This window comes from Ziziphus jujuba, chromosome 7 (assembly GCF_031755915.1).
Source record: "Ziziphus jujuba cultivar Dongzao chromosome 7, ASM3175591v1".
NCBI lineage: Eukaryota > Viridiplantae > Streptophyta > Magnoliopsida > Rosales > Rhamnaceae > Ziziphus > Ziziphus jujuba.
In genome coordinates, this window is record NC_083385.1 from 17,736,797 (window position 1) to 17,750,157 (window position 13,361).

General features: G+C 32.6%; 1 protein-coding gene across 1 annotated transcript; it reads right to left on the bottom strand.

Annotated features, from left to right (window-relative positions):
• Positions 1–4,404: 4,404 nt before the first annotated feature.
• LOC107432027 (uncharacterized) lies at positions 4,405–7,168 on the bottom strand. Its single transcript, XM_060818889.1, has 3 exons — positions 6,602–7,168; positions 5,905–6,101; positions 4,405–5,174 (listed from the first exon to the last, which is right to left on the bottom strand). Exons 1-3 carry the CDS (start codon positions 7,007–7,009, stop codon positions 4,664–4,666), a joined length of 1,116 nt encoding a protein of 371 aa, XP_060674872.1. The 5' UTR covers positions 7,010–7,168; the 3' UTR covers positions 4,405–4,663.
• Between the last annotated feature and the right edge of the window lie 6,193 nt (positions 7,169–13,361).

Below are 13,361 nucleotides of genomic sequence, written 5' to 3' on the forward strand. Positions count from 1 at the left end.
ATTTATTGCAGGGGATGATAAGGCAAAGGGGGCCAACCAATCTTGAGCACATGTTTATATGGGAGATAGCTCAAGAGTGAAGATGGATATCATGGGAACAATCAAGTTGAAACTTGCCACTGGATATGTTTTAGAATTACAAGAAGTTTCTTATATACCCTCAATTAGGAGGAACTTATTATCTAGTTCACTTTTGGATAGTCAAGGGTTTAGTTTTTTGTTTGAAAATAACAAAGTTGAAATGTATAAGAATGGTAAAATTGTTGGTTTTGGAACTTTATGTCGCAATTTATATAGACTTGACTTATTTAATAATGGTCTTAATTATTTTGTTAATTCTATTGTTGCCCCTATTGTTCCTTCTAAATGTCCAAGGGTTAATGGTATTTCCTCAATGTTATGGCATAAGCGTTTGAAACATATTTCTAGGCACAGAATGGAAAGATTAGTAAAGGATGAAATACTTCTTAATCTTGACTTTTCTGACTTATCGACTTGTGTTGAATGTGTGAAAGGAAAGTTAACTTCTAAGGTTAGAAAAGATAAGATAGCAAGGTGTGGAGATGTTTTGCAGTTAATCTATACTAATATATATAGACCTTTCACACCAAATGCTTTGGGTGGATATAGGTATTTTATTACTTTCATTGATGATTTTTCTCGTTATATACATGTTGAACTTATCCGTAAGAAACCAAATTCTTTAGTTGGTTTTAAGGAGTTTAAGGTAAAGATGGAGTTTCAAAAGAATAAAAAAATAAAAACTGTGAGGTCTGATAAAGGTGGTGAATTTTATTTCAGATATGATGAGACTGGATAGAATCCAGGGCCTTTTGCAATATATTTATGTGAGTGTGGTATTGATGCGCAATATATAATGTCTGGTACACCTCAGGAAAATGACATAGATGAGAAGAGGAATCACACTTTATTAGATATGGTGTGATCTATGTTGGCAAATTCTAATTTGCCAGATTACTTATGGAAAGAGGCTTTAAGGAGGGTAGCTTATATTTTAAATCAAGTACCAAATAAATCCGTTTCTAAGACTCCTTTTGAGTTATGGTCAGGAAGAAAGCCTAATTTGCACAATTTTTGAGTATGAGATTGCAAAGCTGAAATAAAGATTTATAATGCCCAAATTAAGAAATTGGATCCTAAAATTATAAGTGAATATTTTGTTGGTTATTGCATAGGATCTAGGGGTTCAAGATACTTTTATCCATCTTACACCACCAGAATTGTGGAATAAGACAGGGCTGTTTATTTTGAAGATGATTCTGGCTTTGATGATAGTAATGGTCCAAGGGAGCTTCAATTTAGAGAAGAAAATATATACATTCCCAATATTGTTATTCCTGATAGAGATATTATTAATCCAATAGTTGATGAACCAGTAGTTGGTCAGGATAAACCCACTATTGAAGGGCAAGATATTCCAATTACTGGAAATACTGATGTGCTTTTGAGAATGTCACAAAGGACTAGAAGATCAACTATTCCTGATGACTATGAGGTTTACTTGCAGGAGCATGAGTTTGACATAAGTGATGATTCAGATCCAATCACTTATGAGGAGACCATAAGCAGTTCGCACTCAAATTTTTGGTTGGATGCAATGGAAGATGAAATGAAATCTATGGCATTAAATGGTATTTGGGATTTGGTTGAGTTACCAGAGGGTAGCAAGTCTATAAGGTGCAAATGAGTCTTTAAGACTAAAAGAGACTCTAATGGTCAAATGGAGAGGTATAAGGCTAGACTTGTAGCCAAAGAGTTTAGCCAGAAGAAAGGAATTGATTATACAAAGACCTTCTCTCCTATATCCATAAAGGATTCTTTTAGAATCATTATGGCGATTGTGGCGCATTATGACCTAGTATTGCACCAGATGGATGTTAGAACTGCTTTTCTACATGGTGATTTATTTGAGGATTTGTATATGGTTCAACCAGTTGGCTTCCAACAAACAGGGAATTATAATTTGGTTTGTAAGCTTAAGAAGTCAATTTATGGTCTTAAGCAGGCTTCGAGACAATGGTATCTCAAGTTTGATGAGGTTGTCACTAAAAATGGCTTTAAAGAGAATATTGTTGATAGGTGCATATATATGAAGGTCAATGAGATCAGTTTTATATTTCTGGTGTTGTATGTTGATAACATACTTTTGGCTACCAATGACACTAGTTTGTTGGCTAAGACAAAGCAGATGTTGTGCAACCATTTTGATATGAAAGATCTTGGTGAAGTTTCTTTTGTTTTAGGGATCAAAATTGTTCAAGATAAGACTAATTATGTGTTGCAGTTGTCTCAAAGAGCCTATATTGATAGAATCCTTAAGAGATTTGATATGTATAATTGTTCTTCTAGAAGTGTACCGGTCACGAAGGGTAAAAGATTTTCCAAGAATCAGTATCCCAAGAATGATAAAGAGAGGATGGCGATGAGAAATGTTCGCTATTCTTCAGCAGTAGGTAGTTTAATGTATGCTCAAGTTTGTGCACAACCTGATATGGGTTTTACTATGGGTGTTCTTGGTAGATTTATGAGCAGTCCTAATCCTATTCATTACCAAGCAGTTAAGAAGGTTTTTAGGTATCTTCAGGATACTAAAGATCATATGTTGACATATCAACGTACCAACTCTCTAGATGTAGTTAGTTATAGTGATGCAAATTATAAAGGATGTGTGGATGATGAGAAATCTACAACGGGGTATATATTTATCATGGCAGGAGGTGCTATATCCTGAGAGAGTGCCAAGCAATCTGTGACAGCACCCTGGACTATGGAGGCAAAGTATGTGGCGTGTTATGAGGCTACCCGTCATGAAGTTTGGCTTCAGAATTTTATTCGTGATTTAGGAGTGGTTGACTTCATTGAGAGGCCTATTGTAATGTATTGTGACAATATTGCAGCAGTGTCTTTTTCTAATAATTTAAAAGGTATCCCTGGTGCGAGGTGCATTGATGTAAAGTATTTTATAGTAAAGGAGAAAGTTGAAGAGGGTTTCATTACTGTTGTTCACACAACTACTTACAGTATGGTGGCAAATCCACTGACCAAGGCCTTACTAGTAGGCATATTTGAAGAGCATGTATTCCGTATTAGGCAGTTGAGACTGCTGTGGGTTAGTGAGAGTTTGTTATATTTTCTGCAGTAATATCCATGTTGAGTATTATTTATTTCTTTGAGTATTTTGATACATTGATGTTTGTGGATCATTATTTATTTATGAGATGATTTATTACACATATTATTGCTTCTTATATTTACAGGTCTATTAAGACTTTTAGTTTATGTATATGTGTATGTTGATCCACAGGTACCGTGGTGAGTCCCTACTACCTAGTTTGGGTATATTGTTATATCCTGTCGATACACAATGTGCTCGGATGAAATGATATTGTGTGTGTTGGAGGATTGCACATGGTTAGGTAAATCTCTACTACCTAGACTGAGTTTATGGCATGCAAAGTACTCCGTTGAAATGGTATCATATTTTGGGAGATTTATTAAGAAAATCTCTACTGCCTAGTCTAATATATTATTGTGTCCTGTCGGCATGCTATGTATCTAGATGAAATGGTATTATGGTTCGGGAAATTCTGTAGTAAATGAGTTTGCATTATTTATGATGATGATTATGCAGTCCAAGTGGGAGAATGTTAAATGAATAAATAATTTATAGACTTAGCATAATCAATTACTCACTTATAGGGCCCATTTATGTCAGTAATGGACTGACTTATTTTATTATTTTGTAGTAGAGCCCTTGGTCACACACTCTTCATAAGACTCCAGTTAGCCCATTGGACTGAATGACCAACTCTCTTTATAAGCCCATTGACTTACCATATTTTTCCTATTATTATTATTTTGATTTGTTTTAAAATTAATAAATAAGTCTGACTTGCAGAGACTATAAAAGTCTACGACAAGCAAACAGATATATAAGATATGGTATTTTCGATATTAGGGTTTTCAGAGATCTGAGAGTGGTTTGAGAATAGTGTATCCATAGACACTACTTTACGTTATTTTCTATTTTACAGATTAAAAGATTAAAAGATTTAATTTATCAATGGCTGCGTTTAGAGATTAGTAATTTATAATTAATGGGATTTATTATATATGTTTAGATCCATAAAATTTCTAACACCCTAATGATGGATCAACATTGATGGTGTCCTGAATTGAATGGAAAGTTGGTTCTAAATGTCTTTTGGTATACAATACAGGTAGTGAGGTCCTTTACAGGCATTCCACTGTCATGGTTACTTGCAGTTACAGAACAAAAATTATTTCCGAGGTTCACAAGGAAGGTTGTGAACTATTGCTTTTATATGCAAAAATAAAGAAATGAAAATCAGTACAGATTTATTCACAATGATTGACAAGGTGTAAGATCAAAACAAATTAACAAATTTATAAACATGGGTTATACATTGCTCATTAATCTTTACCAATTCGTGGAACATATTAAGCTATTCCAAACAAAACTATGAGCAATAAAATGTGGTAAAGATCAAGAAGATATTGATCTTGCTTAAGCTTTAACCAATAGAAGAAGATATTGATCTTGGTTAAAGCTTTTAATATAATCCTGCTTCTATTTCAATTTGCGGGTTAGTTATTTTCCTACATCTGAAAGTGTCAACTCTCAGGAAAGAAGAGACTTCTTATCATTATCATCCAAAGCAATGTCCTTGTCATCGTCACCACCATATTCCATGCCAATTTCAGTCATTTCCTTTTCATCAACCTCTTTTGATTCTGAGACGAGAATTTCTGAATATTCTTTTCTTGGTGAAGTAGTATCTGTTTCTGCCCCTAGCTGGTGTATTTCTGACTCTATTAAAGCAGTCATTTTTGCCCGTTCTCGGTCTCTAGGATACGTGCAGTAGAGGAAAGTGTAAATGAAGCAACAAATTGTCATTGGAATGCCAGTTGCTGTGTACAGTGCCTTGGCTAGTGATTTAGCATTCTCTCTGTCCGTTTCAATCTGTATAGAATCTGGTGACCCTTTTCGGGTTGGTTTATAACCATAAACGTGCTGTGCCAAAATCCCAACTAGTGGGGGAGCAAAGGAGGCCAAGATGGATTCGAAAGATTGATCGAGAGCATAGATGCAGGTACGGGACTTCTCAGGGACTATCTCTGCAAATATTGGACTGTGACAGTGTTTATGTATCGTAAAAGCCCTAAAAGACGGACGATATTCTATTTACTTGGAGCTAAATGAACTAGTTTCTCCTGCATAACATGTGTTATGATTAATGCAAGAATGTCTAATTATGTGCTAGAAAAAGTGCAGGCCTATGAAACAATTAATAAATATGGGCCTATGAAACTAGTAATGAATACAATGTACAAAACTAACCTTACATGTAAAATTACATTGTTAGGATTCAGGATGTAAAAGATATTAAACAAACAATTTATTAAGAGCACTAACACAGTGTCATCGTGAACTGTTATTATCTTTTAAGGTGTTTATAAACAAGATGAGAAAACTATACTCAAGATGGGTTTCATATTCGAAATATAGGTGCATATTGGTATCAGTGAAAAACCTGCAGTACGGAAGAACTATGCTGAGAATTCATAAAAGGAGCAACCTAGTAAAATCTTCAACTAAATTCTACTTTAATTATGTTTATATCCAAATCAATGGACTTCAATATCAACTATTACTGTTTATTGATTAAGACACCCAAAATTGGTTTCTATAAAATTTTCATGTGCACAATTTTAATGTTATAATCGATGAAGCAGTGGGCATTATTCTTTCTAAGCTCTGCCATCAAAGAAGATAAAAAATAAAATAAATAAAATAAAAAAATAAAGCTTTGTCTGTTGTATGTAAGAATGAGATAGGAATGAAGGACTAAAGAAGCATACTTGTTAGTTGCTGGAGCATTCCAGGATACGAAGCATCCCATAAGGAACAAGACCAAACCATGTGAGAATGCTGTGGATGGGTCATCAGGCAACACAAGCAGCAAAATAGCTGCAAAAGGAATGGCTGAACCAGAGCTTATCTGTGACAGCAGTATTCTCCCAGAATTCGGTAAGCGTTTTGCGAGGATGTCCCCCATCTTTTAGCAAGCTTTACCATCACTGTTTTTAGTCCTATATTGTTCTTTCAGTTTTCGATCATGAACCAACAATGAAATATGTCAAGGAAGCTAAAGTGAGACCAAATGTTTCTCTGTCTCCTTCAAAAACAGCCCAAAATTTCAGTAAAAATGTTTTGGCCACACTAACATGTCATCGTATGTATAGAGTAGGGAAACAGGTATCTAGTAAATACAATAAGCAAAGGTCACAAAACTGAAATAGTAAACACTAATTCATAATTCAAACTTTAATTCGTTTGAGCAAATAGCCCATTAATTTGATTACCGCAATTAGCAATATATGTATATGTATGCATGTACGTATATACACAGATATATATATATATACTGGTATATATCCAAAATACATAAATACGTATTACCCATTAAAAAAAGACAATCACAAAAACCAACAACCACCAATGAACACAAAACCAATTCATGGGGTGGCAATAGATCTGAATCCAAAATAAAATCTAAAAATCTGACATTACAAAACAATACACAACCACATTCATACCCAAATACAAAAACCGAGAAAGAGACAGAGACATAAACTTTGAGAGAGAGAGAGAGAGAGATAGGGACAGAGCAGGGACCTGCAAGAAAGTGGAGGAAAAGGCAACGAGGAAGGTGGCGGCAGCCCAGAGAAAAGCACCAAGAGCAATGACATGAGCACGGTTGTGACGCACAGCAAGATAAGCCGCAAGTGGGTAGCAAGACGACTGAACTATGGATCTGAACAGAGTCAACGAGCCCAACCCAGTCGGGTCTGTATGAAGAGCAACACCAACCTCTTTATACACCCCAGGCAATAGTGACTCGTCGGCCCGCTCCATGATTCCCGCGAGATTCACCAAAACCAACGTCAAAGTCTCCGATTTCATTTTCAAAAATACTCAGCTTTGAGTTTTGGTTAGCGTCCTCGGTTTCAAACTCTCTGAAACGAAACAGAGGAGTGGGAAAATCCTCTGTTTTGGTCTGGCTTATGGGAAGTAGAAGGTAACCTAGGCTTATGGTTGACTCGGATGCAGACAAGAACAAGACCCTGTCTCCGCCATGTGGGAAGTACCAAAAGGTAATTGTACTCTGTGAATCGAATCCACCTTTAATATTTGTTCCCTCTGAGTAATAATTTTCCACGTGGAAATTAATATTAATATTAATACTAAATAAAGTTAATGCTAAAATAAAGTTACAGATTTGAAATATATAGAGTTGAGTTTGTGAAATTCCACGTGTAGGGTGGAGATTGATGGAATAGGAGGTGTTGAGTGAGGACGATGTAGTGGAAGAATTGCCTTAGCTGAAAATGTTAATTCTGGTGTCTTTTTCCATGACTAATTTGATTCTTTTTTTAAGGAATTAATCAAGCAAAGAAAAAAGGGAGGGAATTGATGTTTTTATGCAGCCAGAAGTTTTTTGTTTTTTTTTTTTTTTTTTTTAATTTTATGATTAATTTGCTTCTTTCAATATGGGAAACAATCAATCAAGCAAAGAAAAAGGGCAGGGGCAGCTGCTTTTAATCCGATCAGAAGTTGGTGCAAGAAGTTTGGGATACATCCAAATTATACTCCCTGCCATGCCCTCCTCCCTTTCTCTGTCTCTATCTTCTTTTCTTTTTCTTTTTCTTTTTTTTTTTTTTTGGTCTTTCCTTTTTTAGGGGAAACTATTTATCTTTTTCCTAAAATATCACGATATATTTTTAGCATGATTTAGGGGACTAATGTTTTATTTATTCATTTTTATTTTTTACGTGGGTGTAGAGAATTCAAATCTAAAAGATTACCTAAGAAAACTAAGTAATTTTTATAATTGAATTATCTTCTACGTCATTCCTCCTTTATAAGACTAATGTTGATTTTTTCAAAAAAAAAATTTATAAACGAACAATATATTTTAAAACAAAGCTATAAGTTATTGTCATATATATCTATATCTATATCTATATATATGTGTGTGTCTTTTTCTTTGGTGCATAAGCGCAGTAAATGTTGAATGAACATGTATGATCTATTTGTTAGGCTTAATTATTTATTTCCATTTTTTTGAGTCATAATATATATTATTTGATCTATTCACCACTCATATGTTATACTAATTACCATTTTCATAAGGCTTAAATTTGGAAAAAAAAAAAAAAAAAACAAGTTACGTTATTTGATCTTAAAAAGGTAGCGTTTTCCCCATGCAAATCCTTTTGACAACCTTTAACTAACTTGATCTAATAGTGTATATTTACTGTTTTAAAAACTGTTTAATTTCTTATACCAATATTCAAACATTTTTTTACCATTATTTAAGAACATCTTTAAAAGTTTTGCCTATTGAAGTTTAGGTGAAAAGAGTTATCGAAGATGTTGATGTTTAGGTAATATAGTATTTATTGATAAACAATATTTATTTAAAATTCTTTTTTAATGGATTTTATCTAAAATTTTAAATGGAATGAGTTACATATTAGGAGAAAACCTTATGCAATCAAAAAGAAGTGGTTGAGGATTCTACCCAAAAAAAAAAAAAAGAAGTGGTAGAGGAGGACAGATATGCTCGCAGCTCGATTTATTTATTTTATTTTTATTTTATTTTTTCTTGTAGGGATGGTTTTTCTTTTTTTCCTTCTTATTTTGTGATTTTTTATATTTTTTAATGAATTGTTTGAAGAAATTTTGGAATGGATTATAAGGGTTGTTGCTATATATCATAATTGCTTCTACAAACTTGGAATTTGAAAGAGAGAAAGTGCCTTGCTCCATTCTATCTCTATGTTAAGTTTTTTTTTTTTTTTTAATACAAAAAAAAAAGAAAGAAAAGCTGAAATTGGTTGGGAGGTTTTCGTTTTTCTTTTTTATTTTATTTTATTTTTTTTTACTTTTTAAAAATTTTCTCTTTAGAAACAAAAAAAAAATTACTAATTTTTTTTCAAAAAAAAGTTTATTTTTAAGAATTTAAAAATAGAAGTTTAGTTTATTTTTTATATAAAAATTATTTATTCCACAATTATAGATCAATATATTATAAAAAAATAAAAATTAAAATTAAAAAAAAAGGGATAAATGCACTTCATTATCATTTTGACATACCATACTTTCTATTTTCAAAATTATTTCAATGTGATCTAGTTGTGTTAACTTTAACTAGTTTCATCAAATTGGGGTTACATGCGCCTCACACAACCCCCAAAACATTTTTTTTTCTTTTTTCCAAATTTTTGTAAAGGTTTAGGCAGGAGTAATATATATATATATATATATATATATATATATAATTTAAAAAATCCAAAGTGCGCCGTTTTGTACACCCTCACCCCTAAAAGAATACAATACTGCGTTTGAATTGGACTCACCATTAAAGCTGCTTCATTGCAATCCTCTCTAGCTATAGTGATTTGATAAATTGAGCTCATTATTGTGATTTACCATCTCAATTAAGCTAATACTTTCAATTACTAAGTTACGAAGCAAATTTCGAAGCTAGAGAGGGAGCAAGGAGTGAAAGAGAAAAAAGTTGGGTTTTTTCTAAAAGAAAAGATAGGGAAAAAAAAAAGAAGCATGGGAACACAACAGAAAAAAAAAGGTATGTGTAGTCAATTTATGTAAAATATAGCTTTAAAGGTATTAGTTTTTTTTGTTTGTGGGTCATGTTATGTTGGTGATGACTTTTTGTTTGTACTATTTTGTGAATCATGTTGTCACCCGAAGTGTTATTGGTGTGTAAAATACTAGTTTTCTTTTTTTTTTTTTTCTTTTTTTTATCGTTTTGAGAGTAATGTGAATTTTATATAGTGGATGTGTACATGGTGCTTTGATAATAACAAATTGCTTTATTTGATATAAGATTCTTACGGTTTCAATTGAAAATGATATGCACAATACAAATAGATAATAGCAGCTTTTGCCTTAGGATGATCTAAAATATTGATAATCTACTTCAATGCATATATCTTGGAGATGTAAACTTATTTGTGTATTATAATACCCACTTAGTCTATTTACTAAATGTACTTTTGCCTTGTACTTTAAAACTTGATTTTTTTTTTTCTTATATATCAATGTTATCTTAAACATCCTTTTTTTTTATAACAAACATCCTTTTTCACTTATAATGAAAGCATATCACATAGCGTTGTTGGACATATAGCATGTAAACTTGTAAAATATTGCATTGTTGGACATATAGTTGTAAACTAAGGACCACTAATACTTATTTCTCAATGATAGATTACTTTAGCCATTTATTTATTACAAATAAAAAAATTAGATTGATGGAAATGAAGACTAATATTTATTTACACTTTCAAATACGCAACTTTCAGAATTTATTGAAGCATGCACATAAGAATTGCTTATATTGAACAGTAACAGTTTTCATTGATTCCTTATACCAACATGCCACATGCAGCAGTTAACTCTTGATATCTTTTAATATTATATATATTATATCATGGATCTTTTTCTTTGATATTTCATAATGTGGTGTATTATTTGCTAGAATAAGTATCGATATGTTGTGGTATTAGAATCTTGAATTGACATATTAACTGAATTTTGTATTGTATTGTTATAGATCTATGGCTTCATTTACAATCCAAATGTGGCATGGTGAACACTTTGAGTTCACTCCATCTACACAATATGTAGGTGGGAAATTGTCACATTTTGATAATTGTGATCCTGATAGGTGGAATATGATAGTGTTGGCAGACATGGTGAAAGAGTTGGGGTACAGTGGATTTAACAAGTTATGGTACTTATCACTGGTACTTACCTAGAGTTTAGATTAAGACCAATGGAAGTTGATGATGATGCAATGCAGGAGGCTAACTTAGGCAGTAGATTTAAAGTAATTGATGTTTATATAGAGCATCTTTAAGTAAATCTTTTATTAGCTGACATTGAGGGAATATGTGATAGCATTATTGATCAAAGAAGTGTTGATTATGGACATGCTAACTTGTACGACATTAATGTGAATGCAGTGGATGATGCATCAATCAGTAGTCATTGTGTGGGAAGGGTACACACGAGAGATGAAGAAGAAGAAGACCTGTATGATGGAAATGTGAATGAAAAAGATGATGATTGGTTACAAGAATGTGCAACCGTGGCAGATCATTTAGCTACATGTTCATCATATGGAGGTACTGTAAGAGGTTCTAGCTTGGCAAATGATGAGGCTAATTTGGTAAAAAATGATGATGTAGGTGCCAGTAGAGTTGGCTTGGCAGATAATGAGGCTGAAGGTGCACTGCATGGATCTGATTTGATAGGAAATTGTTGGCTTGTCAAGTAGTTCCGATGAAGATGAAGTAATTACTCACATCCCTGTTTATAGCACACGGACTGCCAATTTGGAAATACATGTTGGAATAAAGTTTTCTAGGCACATTGAATTTAAGGAATACTTGATCAATTATGCTTTGTCTGGTGGATGAAATATTAGATTCACAAAAAATGCATCTTAAAGAGTTACAATAGTGTGTGAGAAAAGTTGTCCTAGGAGAGTACTTGCTTATAAAATTTATGGACAATAAACTTTCCAAACTAAGAAATTGAAAGAAGAGCACACATGAATTAGGTCACTCAATAATAAGTTAATGAATTCAAAATGGTTGGCCAATAGGTACTTTAATAATTTTAGAGCAAATCCAAACATGAAGCTATCTAACTTTTCAAGACAAGGGTAAACAAGATCTCATAGTCGATATAACAAGTTCACAAATTTATAGAGCTAGTGAAGGCTAATTCAATGCTAGTAGGTGATGTGGCTGAGCAATATAGTCAACTTTGGGATTATTGTGCAGAGATTATTAGATCAAATCCTTGGAGCACCTATAGATTGAAGGTAAATAAGGAGTCTGGAAAACCTATTTTCCAAAGGATATATATTTGCTTAGCTGCACGTAAAGAGGATTTCAAGGCCGGTTGTATCCTATTTATTGGGTTAGATGGATGTCATCTAAAAGGTCAATATGGAGGCCAACTGTTGACTGTTGTTGAAAGAGATCCAAATAGGCAAATGTTTCTCATTGCTTATGCAATGGTTGAGACTGAGAACAAAGACTTATAGAGCTGGTTTCTATAGTTTTTATGGAGGATGTTGAGTACACAAATGATAAGAAATTCACATTCATAAGTGATCAACAAAAGATATGTCTTATCCATTTATCTATTTTTTATTTAGTTATAATGTTTAGTCTTTTATGTTACAAGGCATAGTTATTATATAATATGTGCTTCCATGGTAATGTTTGGAAATAATACTATTAGTGGAGTTGCTTAAAGCTAAATGTTTAAATTAAAAGTTGATGACATATTGTATGTATTGTAGGGTCTGATTAGTGGAGTTGCTTAAAGCTAAATGTTTAAATTAAAAGTTGATGACATATTGTATGTATTGTAGGGTCTGATTCCTACAGTTGAAGAGGTGATGCCAAATATAGACCATCAATATTATGTGAAACACTTATATGCCAACTTTACCAAGTTATGCAGAGGACAAAGGTTCAAGAACATGCTATGGAATGCAGCTAGAGCAAGCAATACTGTTGAATTTACTAAAAAAAATGGATGTATCAAAGAAAGCAAACAGGAAAGTTGCTGAATGGTTAATAAAGTTGAAGCCAAAATATTGGAGTCAACATGCATTCAAGGAGGATTAGAAATGTGGTAAATTTGTTATTTTTGTTTAATGTTATAATGTGTTTTTTTGTTTTTATGTGATTAACTGAATTTGGATATCTTGCTGATTAAAGTTTTAATGTTTAATAATATAATATTTCTCTTAATAAAATATCATTTTTTTGCAAACTCAGTTGGAAGGCAGCTCCCAAACTGCAAGCAGGATAAGGCACTTCAGCTAACTTACCACATACATCTTTAACTCCAACTGCATTTGTACATATCATAAAGTATTGTACATTATGTGTTATTGTCAAACTGCTATTAATAGGTTGCACGTAGATCATGCAGGGAGTAGAAAAAGGAGTAGCTGGAAAAGGAAGAGGAAGAGGACAACACTTAAAAGGAAGACTCAGTGCCACTAATCACTCACAACCACCACCTACAAGCAAAAGTGATGGATGATCCCTTTCACAACCAATATGAATTAAGAATGACAACTAGAGACTAGAGAATAATCTATATTTTGTCTAAGGTTTAAGAAGCTATATATAGATATATATATATATATATATATATATATATATATATATATATGTATGTATATGTATTACGCTCT

Excerpts from the sequence above, each read along its gene's own strand:
- LOC107432027 (XM_060818889.1), bottom strand. The coding sequence starts at position 7,009 with ATGAAATCGGAGACTTTGACGTTGGTTTTGGTGAATCTCGCGGGAATC. Across the intron at positions 6,102-6,601 it reads GTTTTGTAATGTCAGATTTT|ATGGGGGACATCCTCGCAAA; the intron begins TAGATTTTATTT and ends GCTTGCTAAAAG. Across the intron at positions 5,175-5,904 it reads AATGCTCCAGCAACTAACAA|TCCAATATTTGCAGAGATAG; the intron begins GTATGCTTCTTT and ends ACACTGTCACAG.